The following is a 27,305-nucleotide window of genomic DNA, read 5'->3' as shown; positions in this document are numbered from 1 at the left end:
TTTTTTTACAAAACTCTTATTTCTTTAAAATCTCAGTTAATTAAATAATGTTTTCACTGACAGTTTTAGTTGACAATGATAACAATATAATAACTATAATACTTAGTAAGTACTTACTAAGTAAATGTTCCCCACCTCTGGAAATTATCGAATCGTTGTCCATTGAATCGATATAATATAATATGATATCATATCGTGAACAATTGCGCTACTGCAGGGTGTTTTACTTTGAAGGTCTCGACAGGATGCGTGCGCAGCTATGTGTTTACAGTGGCAACATTGACGCTGCTGCACGCGGGGCTGAACGCAGCATTCCAGTGTGACTCCTCGAGCGAGATGTGAGCGCTGTGCGGGACTCTGCGTTTCCCCCTCTTCTCCTCCTCTCTCTCTATCTATCTATCTATCTCTCTCTCCCTCTCTCACAGCTCCAGAAGCCGCATTTCTTTTTTTTTTTTTGAAAGGGAATTATAAAAAAAAATGTCCAACTTGAAGGAGTCCAACACTTGTCCTCCTGACGGTTACAGAGCTTTGAGCACCACTGAGCTGAGGGAGCTTTTACAAAACGACGACAAAATGGACCAAATCATTCGTCTCAATGAGAAGGTAGGCACTGGTACCCCTTCTTCTTCTTCTGCTCCCCTTCAAGCAAAGTGCTGTGAGGAATTTGCACTGCATGTTAAATCTCTACTTGTATCCCTTTGTCGTTTCCTATCCCTGCTTTTTCCTCTTCTGTTGCTTAAAAAAGAGCATTTATGGGGAGTGTTTTCCTATTTAAATCACGTTTTTTATGTGCAAATCCGCTCTTACATGGCTCATCGATTGTCTGCGTGGCGAGTGGTCGGATTTCCAATTCTTTTTTCCCCATGAACCCCCCCTCAAGCCTCTCTTTAGATGTTTTGTGGTACATTATTAGTTGCTGAAGAGGGAAATACAGTGTTAATGTATCAGTGTTGTGTGCGTATATGGGGTTATAATGTATCAGACATGTTCTTATTGTGCAAGGAGGCATCAATCCGTGTGGTGTTGTTGCCCCAGTCATACGCGCCGTTGTGTTGGTTCAAATCTTCTGCAAGACCCCCTTTAAAAATCTGGCAATTAAACGTTTCTGCATTAGTTTGTGTGTCTGTACGTCACTTAAAAGATAAATTGAGATTATATCACATTTTTTAGCTCACGTTGTGCAATTCGGCGCTGCTTTAATATACATAGGGACACTTATTTGAATAAAATTTCAACTTTTATAAGTGGTGGTGCTGCTTTGTGTTCCCTCCAAAAGATACAGGGGAAAGTATCAGCGAGCAAAGAGGAAAAGTGCACTTTTATTAGCAGTGTTTTGCCTCCAGATGTATTTAATTTATGCCGAATTAAGGAGTGGGTTGTGACCTTTTAGGAAACATCTTTAATTGTGTTGTTTTATATGTAAGAGGCAGCGTTTTAACATGGTTTATTTAAATTGGCGACATTTTAAATGGGGTTTCGCATGTATTTCTAAACATGTCAGAGAGGCACGTTCAGGGGCTGCAAGATGACCTTCCTGGACTTCAAGTGGTGCAGCTCTCTCTCTCTCTCTCTCTCTCTCTCTCTCTCTCTCTCTCTCTCTCTCTCTCTCTCTCTCTCTCTCTCTCTCTCTGACACACACATATATGTACATACATGTATACAGGGTTGGGAAGGTTACTATGGAAACGTAATAGGTTGCAGATTACTAGTTACCCTATGTAAAATGTATCAAATGTAATTATTTCAATGACTGATGAAAGTAACTTATTACTAAGCCCACCAAAATGTAAGTTGAGGTGTTTTTCATGGATACTGACATGATTTATAAAGGAGACAAAGTTTTATCTATCATTTGAAAATGTATTCATTAGTTCATGTAGATTTTGGAATATAAAATAAAGACATTTTATGAAGAAAGTCAAGAATCAGCATCAGCTGCATTGGTACTGTGACTCAATTTAAGCCCATGTGTTCTCCAGATAAGCCCACATCATGATTTATTCACAAAAAAATATTGATTTCAAAGAATTAAAAACAACAATATATGTATTCAGTAACATGTTGAATATTAAAAAATGAGGAAAAATCCCTCCTGAGCAAAATCTTAAGGGTCTGACTTCAGATGTAACCTCCTTTTGAACCGTAATTTAAAAACACATTTTTTCTCATTAACTGTAACAGTTACATTTATTGTCTAAATAAATTGCTTTAACACTGTTACATGTAACCAGTTGCTCTCCAACACTGCATACATGTATATACGTAAGGATTAAGGGGGGAGAGGTGCCCAAACATTGTCAAGGGCCCCTATTTGGATTAGGTTTACCTTGTGGGGGGTGCTCAAATAGAAAAGACTCTCACTCTCAGGACTCTGTGGACTAAAGAGCTGAATGCATTTCTCAGCCAGTGGAAGCAGTGAAACACAACCAGGGTGGCCTCATCACCTTTCAAATTACACTCACCTTGATTTTATGACCAGTTCAAAAAAGCTGAATATCAGGTTATCTCACTTTAAGAAAGACAATACGTGGCGGAGACGGTGTGACATTTAAAACCTGACCTCTCTCTCTCTCTCGCTCTGTATGAATGTGAAATTTGGGACGACTGAGCCAAAGTGGTTGATTCTCACCAGGAGGTCATACAATCTTCCCCCGAGAGCAGAGCGGTGTGTGACTCAGAGCCACCATCCACAGACCTTTAGGTGGGGGGTATGAGCAAAGTACTCACACAGGAATCCCATTTTATCTGTCACTGACTAATAATATAGAGGACATGTATCTTATTATAGTAGCAGTCTAGTTTTAGAATCTCGTGTTTTACCTGAAGGCTACACGGTTGACTGCTGCATTTATTTTTCTTAACACGTCTCTCTCATGTCTCATGCATCAATATGAGCTTTTTTTTTTTTTTGAGCACTGTGCTTCATTAATGTCATGTTAATGATCTGTGTTACGTAAACCACTCAGTTTAATCATTGCTAATGATCCATAATCATGAACGCCACAGACTGCTGCTGCTTTCTTATTCTCATTAATAACCAGCCACACAACAAGCTGCATGCCATGTTGTTGGATTTTTCCAATGCAGCTGTGATTGAGTTTGATTTTAAAAGCTGCAGTGATTAGTCAGCTGACAGGAAATCAAACATCAACTCATTTAGACTTCTTTTAAGAAAAAAAAAAAGCCCAATTCTGTTTGTTTCAGCTTGTTAAATGTGGATATGTTCATGTTTTTTATATCTTAAATAGTGGTAAATTGGATATCTTTCAGGTTGGACAAATTTCAAGACATTTTTAGGTTGCATCTTGGGCTCTGGGAAGCATCGATCGACATTTTCTGACATTTTAAAGACCGATTTTTAACTTGAGAAAATGATCGATAAAGAAAATGATTGTTATTTGCAGCTCTAGTTTGAGGACATTTTCAACATCAGGTTTCAATGTCAGTCCTACAGGAGCTTCTTCCTAAAGTCATTGTAATGTAGTGATAGATCAATGTCTTATTAATCCTGACAGTGGAAACTAATTTAAAGCCATAAAAGGAGAAAAAATGGGACAAAGAACTGCTGTGACCTCGGCTGCCTCTAATGCTCTGTCGCTGCAGCACTTTTTTGGGGTCTGTCCATTAAAGACTCATCATTAGGGATCAATTATCAGGTATCAGCCTTTTAAATGAAACCAAAATGTGTCTGAATCTGACCAGAAGTCCTGATTACTGCTTCTCTAATCACGTAGTTTTAGGCAACACTTGTTAAATGAATGAAATGAAGGATTTTGTATGTCATTTACAGATACAGCCTATATTTATATCTCTAAAAGTTAAACCACCGAACAGTTTAAATCATTTTTAAATTTAAAGTTGAAAGAGAAAACCCACAACTTTACTATCTTAACAAGCTTGTAGGAGATGAACGTTTTAATCGCCGACTTTTCCCAGTAAATCTAACCAGCTGTAGCTCATAAATCCAACGAGTTCAATAAGAAACCGACTGTTGTCTGGCCAGCAATTTACTCTTTGTCTAACTTTATTTTTTATTTGTGTGGGCTGTGTCTTTTTAACATTTAGTGGACACCAACAGAGTGGCGACACTGGAGCTGCAAAGTTGTTTTAATCTGTCAATTTATTTTCTTTGATGTCAGAAAATGATGAAAAACGAATGAAAGCAACGTGATCATTTTAACCCTAACCATGAAGTGCTTTCTGTGTCTAAACCTCACTAGACTTTAACCACAATGTTATCACATAATTATAAGAATAATGATAATACAATAACTTAATTTATGACGGCAAAAAAACAAAAAATCAAGTACAAAGTCATCAAATAAATGAATAAATGACAGATAAATGATGTCATGCTGCCTTTTACTTCTGATCTGGACTCGAGGACTTGTCTGAAAATGAAAACAAAGTGGTGAAAAAAGCAATAAACAGCAGAGTTGGGTGATAACTCTTTCATTTGATCATTTATTATAATAGAAATATTAATTTAAAGTTGCTTTAAACTCATCCCAAATGTTGCTAGAAGAGATCAAGATGTTCTTCTTCTTTGCATACTTACAGACTCACAGCATATAAACCTTCATTTCTCTTGAATACAGGCTTGAATGTTAAATTGATGCTTTTTTGGATCTTCAGAATCCTAATTAACCTGATGAACCTTCATTTCAAAATAAAAGAGAAACACCTACTGTATCTCATGTGGTCAAACATGGGCAGACATTGTTTGTTTTTCTTTTGGGTGGGTGCAAATTTTAAAAAGAGGGTGAGCGATCTTTCTCACAGTCAAAACAGACTTTTTAATAGAAAGTTAGAAGAAGAAGGGAGGAGAAAAACAAACAGGCTGTTTACTTTGCAACATCCTGCATAACAAAAGGCCAAAAAAAGAAAAAACACACACACACCGCCTCTATTTATCCAACATGATCAACAAACACAGCATCAGTGTATAAAAGCTGAACTAAACAGGAAAGACAGAAGACTTACTGCTCATCAGCGTTGTTAATGATCTGTTTTATTCAATCCATTAATCAATCACTTTTTATTTGTATAGCACTTGTCATACATAGTAATGCAACAGAAAGTGCTTTACATGCCAATAGATGGATAAATAAATAATGACTCAATAAAAACAGGAACTGGGTTTAATTTTACAATTCAGTACACCCAAATAAAATATAAGATGAATAAATGATGATAATAAATAAATAATACAATAAAATAAAGTGGATAAAAAAAGCAGAAACGTGAAGTGGGGAGTATTAAATGGAAAATAAAGATAAAAAAAAAAAGAAAATAATAAAACAACTTAAGAGGAAATGTGATGAAGAAGAGGAAACCCAGGGGCAAATGTAAAAGTCATAATTGGTCTTTACATAATTAGTCTCTATACCAATTCACACTCATACATTCCCCATCAGTCATTAATAAGCGTTTGATTGATCCTTCTCTTTGTTTAATCTTATGGAAAAAGACTATTTTATGTTCCAGGAGAACATTTTATAGAATATGAAGTGTATATAACAACATGTTTGAATCATCAAACTTGTACATTTGCATATTTAAAAATGTGTTTCAGCTGCACAAAAATAAAAAAGATGAATTTTGTTTCCTTTTTTTATATACTGTGGCTCACATTAGGAAAAGTCCTGCTAAAAGAAACATGTAAACTGTGCTTTTATAGCTATTAAATGTAAAAAATGGCTGTGAACAGTATTTAAGGATTAACCGCTTTATTAATTAATGCACATATGTTTATATATGACTGGTGTATTTCTAGAAATCTGTGAGTTAAGATGGAAAAGGTCCCCTAAAATCAGACATCTTGGTGTGTTATGAAGAGGAAAACAATCAGGAGATGAAAATAGAATAAAAAAAGGACAATCTAAGAAGGAAAACAGGCTAAAAAATACAGATAAAAGACAGATGAATAAATAAAAAGCACAAAGCGGGACAGCAGAGAAGGTGTTAGCTTACACAGAATGGGTAATACACCCCTCATGCATTCATTATAGCTAACAGCCATTGTTGCTTCAGTGATATTTGATAACATGCACATTTTACGTCCTTAGATATTAAGAAAAGTGTCAAACAACACTTTGATTTTCCATTCTTGACTGTGCAGGAAAATACTTATAAATGAAATGAATCAGCAGGTGAAGCCTCAAGAGCATCATTTCAGTCAGAAGTGCATAAGTGCTGACTATTAACCCCTCTACCCCCCCGTCAAAAATGTTTTATTTTATTAAATACTCGCAGCAGTAAGGAGAAGTCACTGTCTGACTGTCTCCCCACTGAGACAGACGCCGCGCGCATTTATGCAACTTCATTAATTATTAAAAATCTTCCGACACGCCGACAGGATCAGTCGGGGATCTGATGTTAATTAATGTTCTGTGTTCTTCTTCTACACATCCCAAAAGGTGAAACAGCGTAGTTTAGGTTCATACGGTGAAAGCAGCCATTCCAAACTCCATCAGAGCTATCTTCAAAAATTCATTTCAGAAGCTAAAAGTTTAATTTAGAGTTTTTTCTTCTGTCCTGTTGAGTTTATAAGTACAGTTTTTAGCAGATCTGACACATTCACATTGACCCATTCACACACTAATGACAGTAGTGACCACGCAGGGTGCCAACCTGCTCATCACATGGAGACTAAACCATTCACACACATTCATTCACCGCCGACGCAGCCATAGGGAGCAATTTGGGGTTAAGTATCCTGCCCAAGGACACATACTGTAGACATGAGGACTGGAGGAGCTGAGAATCGACCGCTCTACCTCCTGAACCACAGCTGCCGTGGGACCTCGTTATTTAGAACCATGAAGTCTGTATTTTACTTGCATTCATGGACAGTATCCCCCCTGGAGATGAGTGACAACATGAGAGGCTGTGAACTTTGCAGCCTTGTTTCTAAATGCAACATAAGTGTGATGGGAGACGAGGACAGCGTTACTCCAAGCCCTCAGCTCTGGTGTTAAATGCAGAAGAGTCTCTGCTGTCTTCTCCACTGCTGCCAGTGTGATCGACTCCACAGCACCTCAAACGAATAACAATAGGGTTAAAATTCGAGTCTTGCAGGTAAAACTTGACTCATGTAGGCTGATGTTCCAGTTCAGTGTAGGTGTGCTTCATGGAGGTCTTGTAAGAGCTAGATAGTGAACTAAAAGTGGCGCCAATTCAGTCCTATAAGAATTTCTCGGCTGGTGCATACGCTCAAAAAAAAAAAGTGTCTAGTTTCTGGGTTTGCTTCCAAGTAATGCGACCCACTAAATGGACTCAGTAGTGTTTCATCCACCGACCCCGCCTGCAAGTTCCTGCTCGGCCCACAGAATCACACTACATAACAGAACAGGTGCAGGTAATAATTAATTATACATATATATATTCATGTTTTCAGAAAGATGAGTTAATGTATGGCAGAGTAAGTGTACTGCACATACATTAAGGGGCTCATATGGGTGTTTAGTGTCCTGATGGCCCACAGAAAGTCAGTGGAGCGCTCATGGTCAAACAGTGCACTCCGTTGTTTCATTTGGAGGACTTCTTGGTAAAGTCATGGGCCGGAAAACTAAAACAAAGTGGTGGAATACACAAAGTAAAGCTCAGTAGAGAAGAAGAGAAACAGCAGTGATGGGTGATACTTCTCTAAGGGGTTTGTCACCTCTCACTTAATCATTTATTATAATAAAAATATTATTTTAAGTAGCTTTAAACTCATCCCAAATGGTGCAAGAAGAGAGCAAGCTGTCCTTTCCCCCCCCCTCACAGACTCACAGTATACAAACCTTCTCTGGGCTGAGTACGGGCTTGCACTTACATGAAGAATTCTCTTTCATGGAAAAGGCTTTTACACCCTGTCAATTTCATCTCAGACCTGAATGTTAAATGGATGCCTTTTGGGCTGCAGAAGCCTAATTAGGCTCGAGCCTCATCTATGATAAAAGAGAAACACCTTATTTACTGCGTCTCATGCGGCGAGACATGTTAAACCACAGAAAACAACAGATCTACCCTCCTCCTCCTCGTCTTCCTCCTCTTCCTTCGTCCTCTCTGGAGCAGAATACCTGACTCCTAAGTGCTCTCTAAATGTCATTTGTCAAAGCACTGTAAACACTCACTCTCCAAAAAAAGAGTGCAACAGCGTGGTTTGATAAATGGAGGCGGACTAGCCAAAGCAGGAAATGGCATGTCCGTATTTGATTCCTGTTTAAGGAAAACAGCAAGTCTGAAACGAGCCGCGTTATCGTCATTCTCCCAAGACGTTTTTTTTTTTTTTTTCCAGACCTGTAGTATATATCTCTCTTTCTCTCTCTCTTCACTACGGGGCACATTCTGCAAATTCCTCTCGACTCGGGACCGCGATTGCTTCATACATCCTTTTGATGACCCGTAAAATGTGAGACAGATGCACCGTACAACACTGTGCTGAATGAAACAGGCCTTCAGGCTTAAACTTTGACTGACTGACTGCTGAAAGAAAGCAATTGAGCAAGAAAAAGTATCCGGCTGGGCAGAGACCCCAGGAATGCTGAGACTGATGGAAGAGTCAAAAGAGATTCAGATTAATTTTTTTTTTTTTGCCTGGTGAATCTCACTTAGTGTCAGTTTTTCTTTACAGCGATGTCGTGACAACATTGTTTGGCAAGACTTAAAAGGGAGTGGCGTTCATTTTAATAATTTATGAGGGTTTTTTTTATGGTCTAGTGACAATGACTCTCTCTATCTCTATCCCTCTCTCTCTCTCTCTCCAGCCCCTCTTGACTGATGACCACCCCTCCCCCCATTTACACATACATACACCCACTACCATCCCTGAAAACCCCCAACATGCAGCATCACTGAACGACTGCTGCTTAAAGGCATAAACGCCCCCAAAACCTTGACCTTTTTGATTAGGGCTAGACGATACGAGGGAGAAAAAAAAACAATAAAATATTTTTCAAAAATCACATTTTTAATTCCCTGCAGAATACAGAACATTTTTAAAGCGTTATATACGAGACAGAGCTGAGCAAGAATAATACAAAAAAAAAAGACCTGCACCACCACCTGCATGGCTGTCATCATTAGGCTTGAAATACAGCTTGTCCCACACAGCGAGTAAATGTCAGTAACAGATGCCTGAACTAAGTGGAACATCCAGTTTTAATAATCAGTTTCGGCACGGACGAGCAGAAATGTGAGCTCACTAACTGATCTGCTCCTTCTGTTATGTTGTTCCCTTTGCAGCGTGATACCTGCAGACTGCTGTTAGTTAATGTTAGCCGCCATGCAGGTAGGAACAAACTGAATAAAGTCACCACCTGGCACCCAACCCCTCGTAGCCAGAGGTGATGCCTCATCAGTAACCTTTACATACTGTTCACGGTCAAATTTGACCAATTAATCTGACATTTACACCCTATACTTTGTGACCCAAAGTTTACAAATGTGGAAATACAAAGCAACATTTATGCAGCTGATACACATTTTAATACAAGCAAATGTACAAATTTGACCTGCATTTATTCAAAAATTCAAAAATCTGTTCTCCTAGACGATATATAGTGATAGTGAATGTTCTTTTTCTCCCCATACATAACTATAATAACACTGTTTGCTCTCAGACAGCTCCGTTAAAGATCAATCCAACATTTATTAATGACTGATGGGGGAGTTTATGAATGTGAATTGGTGTAGATACTAATTATGAATCAGAATATGAACAGTGTTAAACATAAGCTCTGTAAACTGCAGCAGGTGAAGATAGCGTTAAGTAAAGTAGCGTAAACCAAACAAGTCAGTTTTCAGGACTGTCGTGACCCATAATAGCTAATATATATATCAGCTCTCTTTTATGCATATTATAATATACATGTAATGATACTGTAGAGGACTTACACTAGATTTCAATGGTGTGAATACAAATCATTTACATGTCATGGTACTGATGATGCAAACCATACATTTCCATGCTGCTGCTCTTTCACATTAAAAGCTTTCTACCAGCTAGTAAAGCAACTAGTACAGGGGTGTCAAACATGCGGCCCGCGGGCCAGATACGGCCCGCTGAGGGGTGCAATCCGGCCCACTTGCCATCCTGTGTTCTTGTCCTTCCTTTCATCTGTCCTCCCTACCTTCCTTTTTTCCTTTCTTCATTCCTTCCTTCTGTTCTTCCTTCCTCCCTTCCTTCTGTCTGTCCTTCCTTGCGTCCTTCAGTCTCTGTCTTTTATACCTTTCTTCCCTCCTTCCTTTTGCCTGTCTTTCCTTCCGTCCTTCCTTCCCTCCTTCCCTCCTTCCTTCCCTCCCTCCATCTTTTTAATGGTCCGGCCCACATGAGATCAAATTAGTCTTTATGTGGCCCTTGAATGAAAATGAGTTTGACTCCTCTGAAATATGAAATGTGTTGTATTTGTTACAGCAATGATATTCTTCAATAAAAAAGGTTGACACATTAAGATAGAGACATATTAAGTGCTGTTTGTTGAGTGGATCAGTTTTAGGTTGTTTTTTTATTAAGTATGGATCCTCTACACTTCATTATTTTTTGCATGTAATAATATTGTAGAGCACTTTTACTGCATTTCAATGGTGTGAACACACATTTTTCACATGTCAAGTTTTACTGCTGATGCAAACCATACACTTCCTGCTGCTGCTGCCCTTTCACATTAAAAGCTTTCTACATGCAAACCAATGGGAGACTTCTCTTAATGAAGCAGATTCACTTTATTTTTGCAGGATTGAACAACATAAGTAGTAAAACATGGCACATCAGTAAAGTTGAGACTAATAAAGGATTATCTTATTTTAACAGCTCTCAATGATTAAACAAATCAACAACAAAAAAAAAGAAACAAATGAAGAAATAATAGGAGGACAAAATGCATTACAATTTACATTTTTAGACAGAAAAGGGGGAAAAAGAGCAAATCAGTTTAAAATATTGCAGGGAGGAATAGTGCAAGCAGAGATAAGTAGCTGAAAAGACAGAGACAACATTTTCCTATAGACGTGGAGGATCGAGGTAAACAACTTTTAACTTGCAGAGCTGTGTAGTAGGAAAAAAAAACATGTCTCACAGCTCAGCGAGATTTCCCACCACCACAAAAAAAAATAAAAACGACCCTAGCCTTCAGGTGATTCAGAGGTTTGTGTGCAACTTCCATTTGCTGGCAACAGAAGATAAGCCAGTCTGCCTACATACAGTGATTGGATCAGGCAGCTTCCCATAGACTTTCTTTAACACACAGAGGCAACTTTCATCACATCCCTCACAGATCTAGTTTCAGGCTGCGTGAACTCCTGCATGTCAGATGTGTCGTCACATGAATTTCTGAATAATAATAATAATAGATTTTTTTGTTTCTGTTAAGTTTCAGGACCTTCAAGTGGACAGAGAGATGCTACTGACCTCCAATCGGAGTGTAGCCGAGGACAGCCTTGCCCGACGACCCCGCCTTAATAACGGCAAACTCCAACTGGCGGAGAAATACCGGGAACTGTCCAACCTGGCAACCACATGCTGGGAAAAACAGAGTCAGCTTGGTGAGTTAGTTTACCCCAATGCACAAGACACAAAAGGAGGAGGAGAAGTAAAAGAGGGGGGTGGGGGGTCGGGGTCATTTTTTGGTTCCATATAGGATGCCAGCGGATGATTGCTGTCGAGGCATAAGTTAAGAGGAACGAGGTTGTGATGACAAGGTCACAGGTTCAAATTCCAGAGCTGGATGGGTAAATACATCGGCGCTAAGTCCAAGTTGAAACTGCAGCTCCTTAAAATGTCATTTTTCAGATGATGTATGACCTTTTTAAAACAGCTGACTGAGGCCAAAGCATTGTTAGCTTAGATGGCCGCAGAGATTTCTTAATTTTGTTGACTTTAGTGGAAAAAAACCAAAAGAAGCTATCCAAGTAAACCACTTAAGGCTAAAACTAATTATACACGATGTCCCACAGTGGCTCCTCATTGCCTTAAGGTTTAAAACCAATGATCCCGACAGTACCCACTACTGTACTCTTTACCAAAATGTTGGCCGGACATCACTGGCAGCGAGGAGAGCGTTGGTTTTATTCATATAATATAAAGCTTTACTACAGATACTGCCACCCTATATTTAATCTCTTTTAACCCTGAAGTTGCATGATAGTGGTTCTTGCTAGAGCACAGCTGATATATCGGTCAGCTGATAGTGACCGATCAAAAGCAAGGCAAGGCAATTTATATAGCACATTTCATACACAGGGGTGACTTGATGTGCTTTACATAATTTTTTTTTTTAAAAATCAGAAAAATTGGAAACATTGAAACATATATAAAAAAAAGAATCCAATTATAATGAAGATAAAACACAGTAAAGGATAATAGAAAGAGAGAAGGCAGACAAAAAGCTAGACTAAAATAGAGCATAAAATAGATAAATTGGTATTGTTAAATATATTGTCCAATATGTGCTGAGTTATATATATATCAATTTTCTTAATTCAAGTTTAATGTTTTTTTCCCAATTCATAGCTAATTATAATTAATAAATTCCCAATGAAGTTTACTGTTACTTTAAAATATCACAGTTTTCTGTTACATTATTTTTGTAATTAATTGACCACATTTAAGAGATCAGTGCTAAATATATGTGTGTTATGTATATATTCTTTACATATAACATTATCAGCAACTACATCGATATCTCATGTTTTTGTTCCCCATTGTCAGTGTCAGCATCGGCCCCTTAAATCCAATATCGGTCGGGATCTAGTACTCACTCACAGAATAGCTTGTTGCTCTACGCTCCATTAGTCATAAATGAAGTAGGAGAAATGTAATTCACTTACAACTCACCTTACACTCGGAAAAATCTGCAAAAGGTCTTAAAATTAGATTATTTACCACCACTACTGCTGTTTTAAAGGTCTTATTTCAGACTTTGTCTTAATTGACTGCAAATGTTTTTAACTTCACTGTAATCTCATCTGTTTACTTGGATTCATTCGTCATCATTGTTGAAATGATAAGTGAGGATTCCTTCAAGGTAAAAATAAAGGTTATTAATCACAGTAAGAAAAACAGCCTTTACTGGACTCTCTGAGACACATTAAAGCCAAAAAACTTGTTGTGACACTATCGCTGGTTTAGATTTAAGAAACAAAAAAAAACAAAAAAAAGGAAAAAGGAGAGGAAACTTCACATCAGACTACAGAAAAGCTTCAGTGTCAGTGAGACAAGCCTTCAACCACTCAGCGAAAAAGCCTCAGCATGACTGGGGTTCGGTCATGGGAACGAAACGGAGCATATCAAATGCCAGCAGGAAGCTTGCAGCAGTTGTCAAGGAATTTGCAGGGTGAAAAGGGGCCTTGTCTTTGTTTAGGCAAGTCATGCTTTTGACGGCGAAGCTATAGGGCGGCACCAGAGGATGTCTCATAAGCCTCAGCCCCTAAATTTTAAGCGCCGTGGGCATACTTACACTGACGGCGTTAGAGCCAAAGCTAAGAGCAGGTGATAAATCCTTTCCTGCATTAATTTCCAGAGGTATTGTCAACTCTTACTTATTTATAACTCTTGAGTGGAAGCTTTTATGGATCAGGCGCAGTGCGTGGTTTACTCTAATGAAAACAATTCCCACTCCAGTCTCAGCTGCCGGGCCAGTGATGGAAGTTTGGAGGAATGTTAAACTTCCTGTCGATGTGTGCGCAACACACAGATGCTATCCCACCTCCCCAGCAAAGCTGCAGGATGGGCGGGGGTCCATCCTTCCTCTGCACAACATCTGATTCTCATTTGGCGCAACAAGGGAAGGAGGAGGTGGTGGTCGGGGAGGGGAGGGGGGGGAGAGAGAGAAGGATGAATGAGATGAATGGGGAGGCTTTTCTTGAGGCGAGTAATCGTAGCAGAGACAAACTGTGGAGTGGATCAAGGTAGACAGCTGTGTTGTTGAATACATCCTGCTGTTGGTAGAAGGGATCTGTGAGCGGACAAAGCTGGCAGAGCGCGTTGTGGTTGCGGTCCCTAGGTGGAGTTGCTAACCTTGAATGTTTGTCGACTCCTTCTCCAGACAGTTTCTCACAGCTATTACTGGCGTCTTAGTTATACATCTGTTTTTTTTTCTCTGCTACTAAACAAGTAACTATAATCGCTGGCACAGGCTTTTAAACATTTCTAATAGTTTTGCCAAATGCGTTTTGAGGATTATGTTGGATGTTGGGTGTATAAACAGAGGTGTTAAGAGTACTGAAAGGTTTCTGTTACTCACTAAAAAAGTACTCAAAGTAAAAGTTGCCTAGTTACTCCCCAGAGTTAATGTGCAATGGAGTGAAAAATGAAGAAAGGTGTGTTAAATTGCTTAGCTCTTTCTCTGCCTCCTGTCGTTAGCTGAAAGCAGCTTGAATGTTTGTCCACTCCTTCTCCAGACACTTTCTCACAGCTATTACTGGCATCTAGTTATACATCTGCTTCTTTCTGCTACTAAACGAGTAACTAATCATTGGCACGGACTTACAAACTTTTCTAATAGTTTTGGCAAATGTGTTTTGACGAGTATGTTCAAGGAGTTATATTTTATTGTTTCCACGTGTAAATCGTAGGGAGTTCATCAAGGTGGATGTTGGGTGTATAAACAGAAGTGTACTCAAGTAGAAGATACTGTTACTTTATTTTGAAATTGTACTCAAGTAAAACTAAAAGTGCTAGTTACTCTCCAAGGTTACCAAGGTTACCATAAATTGCTTAACTGTTTCTCTGCTTCCTGTAGTGATAAGAGTTCATAAAATAAGTGTAATTTATTAGCTGTGTTGGAGGCGAGGCTCAGTGAATTATCAGCTCCGGGGGCGGACGCTGTTCTTCCGGTGCTGGCAGCTTTGTTTTGTAATGAGTTTTTTGATGTGATGCATTTGATTGGTGGGGGAGGGGGGGGGGGTTTGTAGCTCAGAAATGGATGAATGTACAAATATAACTTCATTTAAACCATACTTAAGTAAAAATATATTTACTGACTTAAAAAGATACTCAAAGTACAAGTAAATGAAGTAACCACTCAATTACAGTAACTTGAGTATTTGTAATTCCTTGCTTCCACCTCAGCATATAAAGCGTGGGAGTTTGACACCGGAGAGCTGGTTTAGATCCTGAGCGGGGGCGTTTGGAGGACTTGAATCCATCAGGAGCTGAGCCCAGATTCTTATAGTGGCTACGGTGGCATCCCCTCCTGAGAGGAAAAAATCTGAAAACCTTTTCTTCTCCTTAACTGTGAGGATCTACACACCAATAAAACTCATACAAATACTACATTGAAGGAAATAATGAAGTACTTTTCAAGAACTATAGCAGCAGGATTTAACTTCTTTTTCTTTTTCTGTACTACAAGTATAAACTTCTCAAATACTTCTGTGCATGTTGTAGGGCCCTGTGATTTCCCCAATCACGGAATCGCGGAAGTAGCCGATTAAAGCGGAATATCGCGGAATTTGACATAATTTGACCGAAATGTTGTTTTCGTGTGGAAGAGGAACGTATGTCTGAACGGAGGGAAGCAAATCTGGGTGGCACAACAAGCCCCCCTCCACACAATAACCCCTTCCCACTTCAAAACAACGTAACCATGGCGAAGCAGCTGAACACGGCTCTGTCTTCGTCTGCGGAAAAACTTCGAAAACTCGACACTAAGCCCTCAGTACAGAGCCGAGCAGTTCCTGAAGGACTTCTATGTGTCAGGTAAACTGTTATTTTGCAAAAACACACTGTTTTGGTTAGTAAAATAAGAGTAAAAGGTAAAAAAAACAGCATTCATAAAAATTAAAACGGAAAAAACGGAATTTGGGAAAAAAATAATGTAGGAGCCGAAATCCGACAAAAGTCAACATCCACAGCAACTAAGATGACAGTAGGGCGTCTCTGTTGTGGTAAATATTATGCTTCTTAACTTACCTCTTCTCTATGTTCAGCTCTCTGTACTACAGAATCTCTTTGGTCTAAAGATCCCTGCTGAACACTTTCAGTCGTATCACTAGTGTTAAGTTACCGCTGTTGAAAACCTTCCACTTCCTGCTTTTGCTGCTTCAAACTAAAAGCTTTTAAAGGACCTTTTAAAAAAATAAGACTTTTATTGCACTAAACACAGGCCGACACAACGAGATGTGGAGATATTTGGAGCTCTTTTTGTTCAGCAGATCATTTAGAAATAATGCAGTGAGTAATAGTACAAGCAGAAACAGCTCCTTTATTTAAACACCCACACTACAGCAGCAGCATAGAAAGAAAGCTATCACGTGTTTGCATCAGTTTGGTGTTAAAGTAGAAAAATAACCTGATGGAAAACAGAGCGTTCAAGGCAGTCTGATGCTTTTTGCTCACAGGGATTATTTTCTACATACATTTCCCTCCATTATTTGAAAACATCCAACATTGTAATATTATGTAAATGACAGATAGGGAAAGCACAATGGTTGCCTTTTTTAATGACACAATCCCTGAATGAAATGGAGAAAATATTAGAGATCCCAAAATGCCAGTCAACTGTTGCTGTTTCTTACTAAAGCTAAATTTAGAAAAAGGAAGAAAAAAAAAAAAAAAAAACCCCTGTTAAATCCGCAGGGCCCAAAACATGAGGACTGAGTTACTCTTGCAGAATAATCCATTGTCATACAGTGTGTGAGTACTCTGCTTGTCTATCACTCCTCTCCTCACATAATAATTGACTCCGGTAGTCTCTTCTCTCTCGCCTCGCTTCGCCTCGCCTCGCCTCACCTCGCTTCTTCTCCTCCTCCCTTCCTCTTAGTGTGTCTTCCCTTTGTCCTCACCTCACCTTTTTCCTCCCTCATGATGTAGTCGACGCCGATATTCTCTTTGACATTACCATTTCTGCTCCAGTCAGCAGTCAGAATGGACAAAGAGAGGCTAATTTACACCTCCACACACATACTTCCTATTTACTATATAGTTCACTACATTTACCCTCTGCCATTTCATTTGAGTGTGTAAATATGCTGGCTATATTTTGCCCTTAAAGTCCAGAGTCCATGGCATGTACACTACTTTCTACTAACAATCCTACAATGCGATGCTCCACATTTTAAAGATGTGAAATCTACCGTCACACAGCTGACGGTGACGACATAAAATGATGGTGATCTGCTCTCTATTGATTACTCTTTGGTCACGAGCTTTGGGTAGCGACCGAAAGAATAAGATAGTGGATACAAGCGTCTGTGCTCAGCTTTAGAGATAGGGTCAGGATTCAAAAATCAATATTGGCAGGATCAAATATTATGAATATACGACTATCTGTGCTTTCACAAAATATCTTCACAATGAGATTTTTGATAAATGGATATAATGACTAAATGGATAAAGGCAGACAATATAACAGTCTGTCTGTCTTTAAAAGCAAGACAAAGACGACACTTATTCCATACCACGATATTCAAAATCTAAGATGATATCTATAAAATATCAATATCATTATAAAATCAATTTATTACCCAGCCCTACTGTCTGGGTTTCATTACTCAGCCTTATGCCTCCAAACCCGGCCCTGAGTAAGCGTCAGAATAAAAAAAAAAAATGGATGGTGTCTTTATTATATAGGGAGTAGTGAATGAGTGAATGAGGGAGTGATTTCGGACCCAGCCCTCATGTGTAGGCCACCAAGTGCTGGAGGGGGTGTAACCAAAAACGGATTCGGTCTCAGTGTCTTTTTGACCCTATCTCCTCTCCTCTCCTCTCAGGCTGAGTTTAAACAAGAACAGGAAAGTCTGTTAATCCTGCAGTGCCAAAACATGAGGACTGAGTTACTCTTGTAGCATCATCTCATTTATACAGTGTGTCAGTACCTCATCTACCTCCTCTCCTCTATAGTCTCTCTTCTCTGATGGATGATTAATGATCTCAAACCACGCGTATACTGTCAGTATTTCTCTTTCTGTTTCCTTTTTCTCCTCCAGGTTTTTCTCCTGAGGATATGTTATCCTCTCTTGTCGCTGTCATGTCTTTCCTCTTTCTTTTCAACTAGTTTGTCTCAGTGCTTCGTAGGTGGAAGCACAATTAATAATGACCTCAAGTCTTCTCTTTACTTGTCAGGTTTTTGCTCCGAGTATACGTGCTACCCTTCCTCGTCGCTGACATGTCTCTCTCTCTCTTTCGGGTTCAGCTCATCTATCTCAGGACTGTAGCTTCTCGGTTTAAGTCGAGCAAATCTATCAGTGACCTCTCCGCTGTCCAGACCAGCCAGTGACGCTTTCTCAATGGACATCACAGCCAAGTGAATGAGCTGTCCTCTAAACCATTGTGCTTCTAAAGCCAAGTATGCAATCAGCTGCAGCTGGAGGAGGGAGGGAAGGAGGGGAGGAGGGAGGGAGGGAGGCAGGGAAAAGACGCTTTGGGATATCAGTGGAGCTCTTTTTTTTGCAACCATGATCTCTTCTGGCAGTAGGTGGATGTTGTAATGTGTGGTAAGGTTTCTTCGGAGGGGGAACTGTTATGAAGCCGGATGACACGCCTGTAAGCCTGTCATAAATTGTGCTCCAACTCTTGGGAAGCTGCTCTCAAGCTCCTGCAGCGTTTCATCAAGGACGGTAGAAAGCGATCCTTGCCTGAGATGAAACTCTTTGCCTGAGCTTGCCGTCCAGCCTTTTTCTGCTTCGTCCATAGTTTAGTTTAGTATATTAGGACACTGCATGTTAATAATTACTGTAAATATGCCAGAATGAACCCAAATCTATCAAATTATATTCATGTAGCACCTTTTTATAAGGGTTAATGTAGCTCAGAGTGCTTCCCAGTTGATTGACAAGCTGATGTAATAAGATGAGATTATTGTTAAGATGGTGACAAATCTGTAAAAGCTCTGATTACAGTCCCATGGTGTAATTAGATCGTTGAGATACTCTGAAGGGTCACTCCAGGGAGGTTTCCCAGCACGACTTTGACAGACTCGACCTAAAATGCTCAGCGAGTCTCGGACCTCTGGACATGTTCTCCCTTCCCTTATGCCAAGCTGTCTCCAATTTGTTATGATTGACTAGCGATCTGTTAAAGAAAGACGAGACACCCTCAAGCAGATCAGATCAGTCACGTGCTTCGGGGACTTTTTTCTTTTTGCAAATGTGGCAAAAAGAAGCAGATTTAGTTTCATGGGCGTAGCAATAGACATGGATTGCTTCAGGGTGTTTTTGTCCAAAGCGAGCTGGAACTCATAACAGAGTCGTTGTTGTTGCTGCTGCTTGAGCGACACATATGAGATGTTTCAGTTATGTTTGACAGACTGCTCCTCTAGTGATGTTGGCGTCAAATGCATCAAACTTGCAAAATCCAAGTTGTTCCTTTATCAATATTCAGCTCCTTCTCCTGCTATGACATCAGATCAGCTTTGGATTTGTATGTATGTACTTACCTCATAAATCTGCCTTGGCTATCATCCTTTCTCCCTCAGTGTGACCCCGAAAAGCAATCCCCCTGTTTCCCCCCATGAAGGTCATCCCTGCCACTGTGCATTAAAGATATCGGCCTGTTACATCGCAGGAGACTCGAGTAGCTTTAAAACTCATCATTGAGGAACGCTCATGCTCCCTTAAGGAATCTCTTTATCCAGTTAGTATACCCTGCATTCAAGAGGGGGAAATCTGTTTGGTTTTTTTTTTTTGGGGGGGGGGGGGGGTGGTTTGGTTTTGCATCAAGCCTGCAAACAAAGAAAAATGCAGCATTTTTCTGCACAGAGCGTTCCAGCCACTCAACGTTTGAAACCAGCTCTGTTGGAATGCTTGTTTTTTTTCTAGTTCGAGCTGATTGTGTGGCAAACCGTAATTCTTCACTTGCATCGGGCCTGTTTGTGGGGTCCCGAAGTCAAGTCGAGGGCTTCAGCTATGTGTGTGTGTGTGTGTGTATCTCAGTACCAGAGAGACTTCCTGGCTCTCTCTCTCTCTCTCTCTCTCTCTCTCTCTCTCTCTCTCTCTCTCTCTCTCTCTCTCTCTCTCTCTCCCTCTCTCTCTCTCTCGCGCTCCCCCTTCCTTCCTTTTCTCCTTCCAGGCTCATCTGTATCTGAAGTCTAAACAACAGCCAAGTTCATAAACTCTCACTTTGATTAATTGTTTGAATAAATTACACGTGCCAACATGCAGCCATGTGTATCAGTCTCAGATTGCGTCACATCGGCTACTACTATGAAGTCTTTATGGAGTTCCTCACAGCATCAAGGCCTATTTGCCTCACACAGAATATTACATGTAGGGCTGGGCGATATGGACAGAATCAAGATATTATTAGAAAATAGATAAAAGGCAGATAATAGAATAGTTTGTTAAGCTCAGAAAATGACATTAATACTGTAATGCAGCCTTTAAAAGCAGGAAAAGACACTTATTCCACATCATTATATTACGATATCTAAGACGATATGTATAAAATATCACAATATCGATATAGTATAGATTTATTGCCCAAACCATGTGTTTGAATCAATTTCCAACTACCATAAATCTCACCTGTAAGCCATAATCTACCTCTTATACTGCCAACCTCAAACTCCTGACTGAGGTTTTCTGCTTTTTTTTATTTAGTTTTTTTTTTTTTTTTTGAATGAGAGAAAGAAAACTTTTCCCTCTGCATCGGAACGAACTGCAGATGTCAAATTGAAGTCAGTGTTTTGCTGCTAACTATAACCTGACAGTGGTGATAAAAAGCTGCAGTATCAGCTACAGATTCACACCGCTTCCCTTCACCAGTTTTATTGCTATCTGCTTAAACATGATCATAAAAAAGATAGTGTGCTGCAAGAGAGAATATATTTGAGAAGAAACTACTTATGTAGGAAACACAAATGGTACTTTATGCATCATACGTGTGTATATATGTATGCAGATCTGTTTTTGAATAAGCATTTTATAGTATACATTCATTCAATCCATTTTATTATGAACATTATTATTATATATGGCAAGGCAGCTTTATTTATATAGGGCATTTCATACACAGGGGTAACTCAATGTGCTTTACATAAAAACTAAATATTAAACAATTAAGATCAAGAAAACCATACATACATGACACGCTATTACAAATTATTGTTGTATAAACTTTATTTAGGAAAGGGATTATTTTTATTTATTTTATTTTATTATTATAAAAAAAAAATTCTAATGTATTCTTGGTTATTGGTATGGTTTTTATTTTTTTTATTTTTTTTTATTTGGTGTTTTAGATGTTTGTGAAGGAAAAGTTTATACCATGGTTCTGTGTATTAATCTTAAAATCAATAAAAAATAAGTGAAAAAAAGGGAAAGGGAAAAAAACTCTTTCCACTAACTGTTAACAAGCATTAATAGACATATATATATAATGTATGTATATTTTTAGCCATCTTTTCTATTGATAACAAGGCAAATCTTCACAGCATCAGATCACTTTGAGATACCAGATACATTCCTATTCAAAAGCTCAGAAGTGTCACTACCTATGAATCAAAAAGAAAATGCATCAAATATCTGATTCTAAGATAAGGAAGAATTTTTAAGAAGAAGCCGCGACTTTAATCATCACAGAAAAAACCCCCCGTGAAAAAAAACGCCCGACTTTCACAGCTTTGTAGCGACGTTAAACACCATTTGTCAGCTCGGTAAGCACAACAGCCTCATGTTTGACTCTTGGCACCGGTTCAGTCGAACCTTCTCAGATAGACTGTGGCCGATCGTTTGATGCTATTGAGTGTTTTCAGATGTTTGACTGCTGCAGTTGACTGACAACGGCTAGACTGCTCCTTTTTGTCTCATACAATTCCTCCTTAATCTCTCCGTAATCCTTCAGCCAACACGCCTCGCAGAAGCATTAAAAGAACATTAGAGCGCAGGAAGTGTGTTTTTCTTCTGACAAATAAAATATCGAGTCGGGCCTTCAAACGTTGACCTCGCAGTAACTGTGAATCCACACAGGAAGTGAGATGTGAGAGGCGCGTGTGCTACGACGCCCACCTGCATTCAGCTTCTCTGTCCATTTGTGAGCAGCAGCTGGCAAAAAACGCCTTCGCCAGCCTGGACTGTATGTGTATTTATTATTTATTTATTTATTTATTAATTCATTGATTTTCCCCTCACACACTATAATAATAAAAAATGTATTTAGATAGATAGTACCTTTCATACATAAAATACAGCTCATAGTGCTTTACATTTGAAGCTATAAAACAAGAGGAAACAAGCTAAATTGATCAGCATAGGCTAAAAAACATTAAAATAAACAAGAAGAGATGACAGTTAAACAGATTTAACCCTTACATACTGTCCTGGGTCCAATTTGACAGCTGTAAAAACAAAGTAAAACATTTCATTTAGTCATTATTTTTATTTTTGTACAGATGATACACTTTTTTATATGTGCAAATGTGCTAATTTGATCCATATTCTATAATCCAGACTAATTAAGAGTCAGAATCTGAACAGTATGTGGGGGTTGAAAAGTTTTAACCCTCCTGTTGTCCTTGAGTCAAGGAAGGAAAGGAGGGAGGAAGGATGGAGGGAGGAAAGGAGGGAGGGAGGAAGGAAGGAAGGAGGGAGGGAGGGAGGAAGGAAGGAGGGAAGGAAGAAGGAAGGGGAGGGAAGGAGGAAAGGAGGAAGGAAGGAAGGAAGGGGGAAAGAAAGAGAGAAGGAAGGAAAGGAGAAAGGAAGGAGGGAAGGAAGAAGGAAGGGAAGGAAGAAGGAAGCAAGGAGGGAGGAAGGAAAGGATGGGGGAAAGAAAGAGAGAAGGAGGGAAGGAAGGAAAGGAGGGAGGGAGGAAAGAAAGAGAGAAGGAAGGAAGGGAGGAAAGAAGGAACAGTCAAAACAGACGGGGTCAATTTGACCTGGGAGGACAACACGAGGGTTGAACACTGATTCACTAAAAGCTGTGGTGTAAAGGGTTAGGGTTTTTTTTTAGTTACGTAGTAGACACGCACATCCGGAATAAAAAAATGCACTGGACCAGATAACTAAATCTGTAACGGCAGAATCAAGTCCGCACCCTGCAGCTCCTGATGCAGGTGTAATCTAATAGGATATCAAAAGTGACGTTTCAAGCAGCTGAAGAAGAGTAGGAGGCTCCAAACGTCACTTTTGATATCCTATTAAATTACACCTGCGTCTGGAGCCTCAGTGTGTGGACTTCCTTTCACAGTTCTGGTACATAAATCATAAAAGTAGCTTCAACACTGTAGTGAATGAGAGGAATCTGCTCTTAAACGGACTTGAAGGCCTCGATTAATCAGTTTAGATTCAGTTAATAAGTTCCAAACACATACAGACGGATGTTTGTGTGATTTTTAAACACAGCTGTATGTGTAGATTATACTTCGCTTACATGAGACAGAAATGGACAGGAAGCGCGTGTGTGTCTGTTCGTGAGACACACGACTGTCCTTTCTTCCCTCCTTCCTTTCCTCCCTCCTACATTCCCCCTTCCTTCTTTCCTCTGTCCTTCTTTCCTTCCTTCCTCTTTTCCTTCTTTCCTACCTTCCTTCCTTCTTTCCTCTGTCCTTCCTCCTTTCCTTTCCTTCCTTCCTTCTTTCCTCTGTCCTTCTTTCCTTTATTCCTCTTTTCCTTTCTTCCCTCCTTCCTTTCCTCCCTCCTACATTCCCCCTTCCTTCTTTCCTCTGTCCTTCTTTCCTTCCTTCCTCTTTTCCTTCTTTCCTCCCTCCTACCTTCCTTCCTTCTTTCCTCTGTCCTTCCTCCTTTCCTTTCCTTCCTTCCTTCTTTCCTCTGTCCTTCTTTCCTTTATTCCTCTTTTCCTTTTCTCCCTCCCTCCTACCTTCCTTCCTTCTTTCCTCTGTCCGTCCGTCCTTCCTTCCTTCCTTCCTTCCTTCCTTCCTTCCTTCCTTCTTTCCTCCGTCCTTCCTCCTGTCCTTTCCTTCCTTCTTCCCTCCTTTTCCTCCCTCCTTCTTTACTCCCTCCCTCCTACCTTCCTTCCTTCTTTCCTCCGTCCTTCCTTCCTTCCTTTTTTCCTCTGTCCTTCCTCCTTTCCTTTCCCCTTCCTTCCTCCCTCCTTTTCCTCCTTCCTTCCTTCCTGTTTTATGTGAATTGGCCACACGTCGTCGTCTCTTCACAGCGACTAGTTGAGGACAAACTGAAAGCAGCCTCTGAACCCAGACTACTCCTACAGGACTGTACTTGCTCTGTCTTATTTCACTGCTTTGTATTTGTGGCGTTTGGGGTGTGTCATCAAAAATAGGATTATGGGCTCTTTTGTTTCAGATCTAAGTGAATCTAAACTATGAGACAAGCCCCTTTTTTTTATATATTCGCTTCCTGTGGGAACCCAGTTATGAGTGTGTGTGTGTGTGTGTGTCCAGCACCTCTGTAGCTGGAGAACAAAGCACATATGGTGTCTTGTAACCACCAAGCTCTTTTCTTTGGGACTTTCCATATTCAGATTGGAATAATAGCACTCCACCCTTTTTTTTTTAAACTGAAAGACAACAAGTCACTTGTGAGTTTTAAAAGGATGTCTTCGTGTGTGATGCTGACTTTTTTGACATTTATGAGACGTTTAGCTGCCAGGTCAGAGCCTAATACGTATTTTAGGGATTTAGAAAAGGGAAAAATGCAGAGGTTCTTACTCCCGCTTGGTAGCAGAGGAGATTTAAATGTGCATTTTAATGGAAATATGTCACTTTCCAAACAGGATAAATCTGAAAATTTAATGTGCCTTTACAATAGCTGATGGAAAAGGGGATGATCGTCTTATTTTGGGGCCAGTATGGTATTATGCATCAGGGACTGCTGTGGGGGTTAAGAATTGAGTTTAGTTTACAGCAGAAACAGTGAATTTTAGAATAACATTGACATTTGTATAAAAAGGTCAGTATTTGGTCTGTAATATCTCCGACAGGTCAGATTGGTGCATCTCTGGTTCGTGGGTTGTTGGAAGCCAATTAAGGTTGTTTTTTGTCTTGTTAACTACATTCCTGCCTTCCTTGATCAAATAGTAGGTTTAGCAGCGACTGGAAGCAAAATGTGTAAGAAGTATAGGATAATCCATATGGGAAGAAGAAAATCCTTGATATAAATTGAATATAAAGCCTTCAAAATAAATCTTCCACTTGTAGAAAGATGAGTTCTGGCATCAGACGGCTTGTCTTTAAGCCAGCATTAATCCCACGAGCCGCACTGACCATGTCTAAAAAAGGCCTTAGGGAAATATTGTCAAGCCACAGAAACTCAAATAACAGAGCATAAGGAAAAAATAGAGTTGATCACGCTGTTTGATTGGCAGGACGCGTCTGAAAGGAGCAGATGGTGGCAAAAAAAAAAAAAAGCATGAAAAGGCCGATAGTGTCGTGTGAGGCGGGATTCAACGTAGAGTCCTGAATTAGCTCGAAATTAGCATGTTGTTACTCTCACTCTGTAGCGCTTCATAAGAAAGCTGTGAAGCTGTTATCACACTTGTTTTGGGTACAACAAGCAAAGCTCTCGAGTCGCTGCGCTTTGACGTTGTGTTAGAGAGAGGACACACACACACACACACACACACACAGAGGAGGCCGCAGTGCTGCAGGGGTCTAATTCACTGCTGAGTCTCTGGCTAATTTTCAAGACTCGGATACATCCATGCCCTGCAAAGGCCCCATCTGTAATACCATGACCTATTTGTGTATAATCACATTTCCAACAACCAATGGGTACAGTAGAGTTCGCAGCTTCTTGGGGCGGCGGGGGGGGGGGGGCTGCGGATTGTGTTCATTATTATCAGCTGATGGCATCTCCGGTTGTGTGTGTGTGTGCTTGTGTTGTTTCCAGCTGGCTCTCCATCAGTCAGTCTCATTGATATCCAGCGTGTTACCGGCAGATGATGTTACCGGCAGGTCAGGCATGAAACATGGAAATGTGTTTTGGCTTAAAGGCTTGAACGGATGCCGCAAAAGAAAGCCATAATACAATATAAAGTGAATCTAACCTCTTCCTGATCTGCTTTGATCAATCATTTCTGCTGCGTTGATCTGATAAAGTAACAGTTTATTTGGCTTTCAAACCGGTCTATATTACGGAAAAGGCTTATTATTGTGAGTAGCTGCATGTCGACTGTTTCAACACAACACTACAGGACGTTACGGCTCGAGCTGCAACGCTCATGTGATGTCTGGCATTTAACAAGCGAGACGAGGCAACACAGGAAGTATGTTGTATGATGTTGGAGGTAAGAGGTTATTTTCTACTTGACCTTTTTTAATGCCATCATAGTGAAACACAATACACAATACACCAAGCTTACTCAGTGATGGTGTTTTACATATAGAGTAAAGGTGATGTATGAAGAGGTGTGAAGAGCACTGGAATGACTCACGTAAAGAGTAACCTTTAAAAAAAGATGAGTTTGTCTCGCTCACAATTTCCATTGATCGTTTTAAAGCATAAATAAATAATTAACTTGGTAATGGATGAATTTACAACTGAAACAAACTTTTCTTCATATAAATCAGAGGTGTCAAACTCATTTTCAATCAAGGGCCACATACAGCGCAATTTGATCTCATGTGGGCCGGACCATTAAAAAGATGGAAGGAAGGACAGAATGAAGGAAGAATGGGAGGAAGGACAGAAGGAAGAAAGGGAGGAAGGAAAGATGGAAGGAAGGAGGGAAGGAGGAAAGAAAGGAAGGAAGGACAGACAGAATGAAGGAAGGAAGGATGGAAGAAAGGGAGGAAGGACAGAAGGAAGGAAAGTCAGAAGGAAAGATGGAAGGAAGGAAGGAAGGACGGACAGAATGAAGGAAGGAAGGATGGAAGGAAGGAAGGATGGGAGGAAGGACAAAAGGAAGGAAAGTCAGAAGGAAGAAAGGGAGGAAGGAAAGATGGAAGAAAAGAGGGAAGAAAGAAAGGAAAAAGAACACTGGAAGGGAAGTGGGTCGGATTGGACTCCTCGGCGGGCTGGTTCTGGCCCACAGGCCGCATGTTTGACACCCCTGATATAAACTGTACTGAAGTGAAAGTAAAATAACTTGACTTTACAGTAATATGAGAGCTTGTAATTCATTACTTCCACTTCCTGGTAATCAGAAAAAACTAAAAATACATATTGATTTTCTCTGGAGAATTATCAGAGGGGTAATTCAGTACTTGGAGCGGGAGAAGTACGTAGCAAAATTGAATTAAAGGCTTTACGCCAACGCTATTTCTCCTATATGTGCATGAGCTCCTAAATGAGAAAAATTTAGGGGCACAGTGAAAAACGTTCAGGGGACACCGAGTTTATTAAGTCAATAAATGGCCGACTTCTCTGCTTCTCTCCTTCTCTGCGGTTTATCTTCCACACTCAGTCATTTCTATGTTTTCACGGTTCTCACTGCTCGTTGGTAGCGACCACCTGCTGTTTCTGCTGTG

The 27,305-nt window shown here is 39.9% G+C and overlaps 1 protein-coding gene across 1 annotated transcript in view; it reads left to right on the top strand.

Annotated features, from left to right (window-relative positions):
- Nucleotides 1–467: 467 nt before the first annotated feature.
- Nucleotides 468–27,305, top strand: part of vps37d (VPS37D subunit of ESCRT-I) — a 49,808-nt gene continuing 22,970 nt past the window's right edge. Inside the window, exons 1-2 of the mRNA XM_053331932.1 lie at nt 468–603; nt 11,358–11,529. Of these exons, the coding sequence (XP_053187907.1) occupies nt 478–603; nt 11,358–11,529 (298 nt within the window). The 5' untranslated portion in view covers nt 468–477. The remainder of the gene's footprint in view (nt 604–11,357; nt 11,530–27,305) is intronic.

This window comes from Scomber japonicus, chromosome 13 (genome assembly GCF_027409825.1).
Source record: "Scomber japonicus isolate fScoJap1 chromosome 13, fScoJap1.pri, whole genome shotgun sequence".
NCBI lineage: Eukaryota > Metazoa > Chordata > Actinopteri > Scombriformes > Scombridae > Scomber > Scomber japonicus.
The sequence above is the reverse complement of the archived record's forward strand: the minus strand, read 5'-3'. Positions and strand labels throughout refer to the sequence as shown.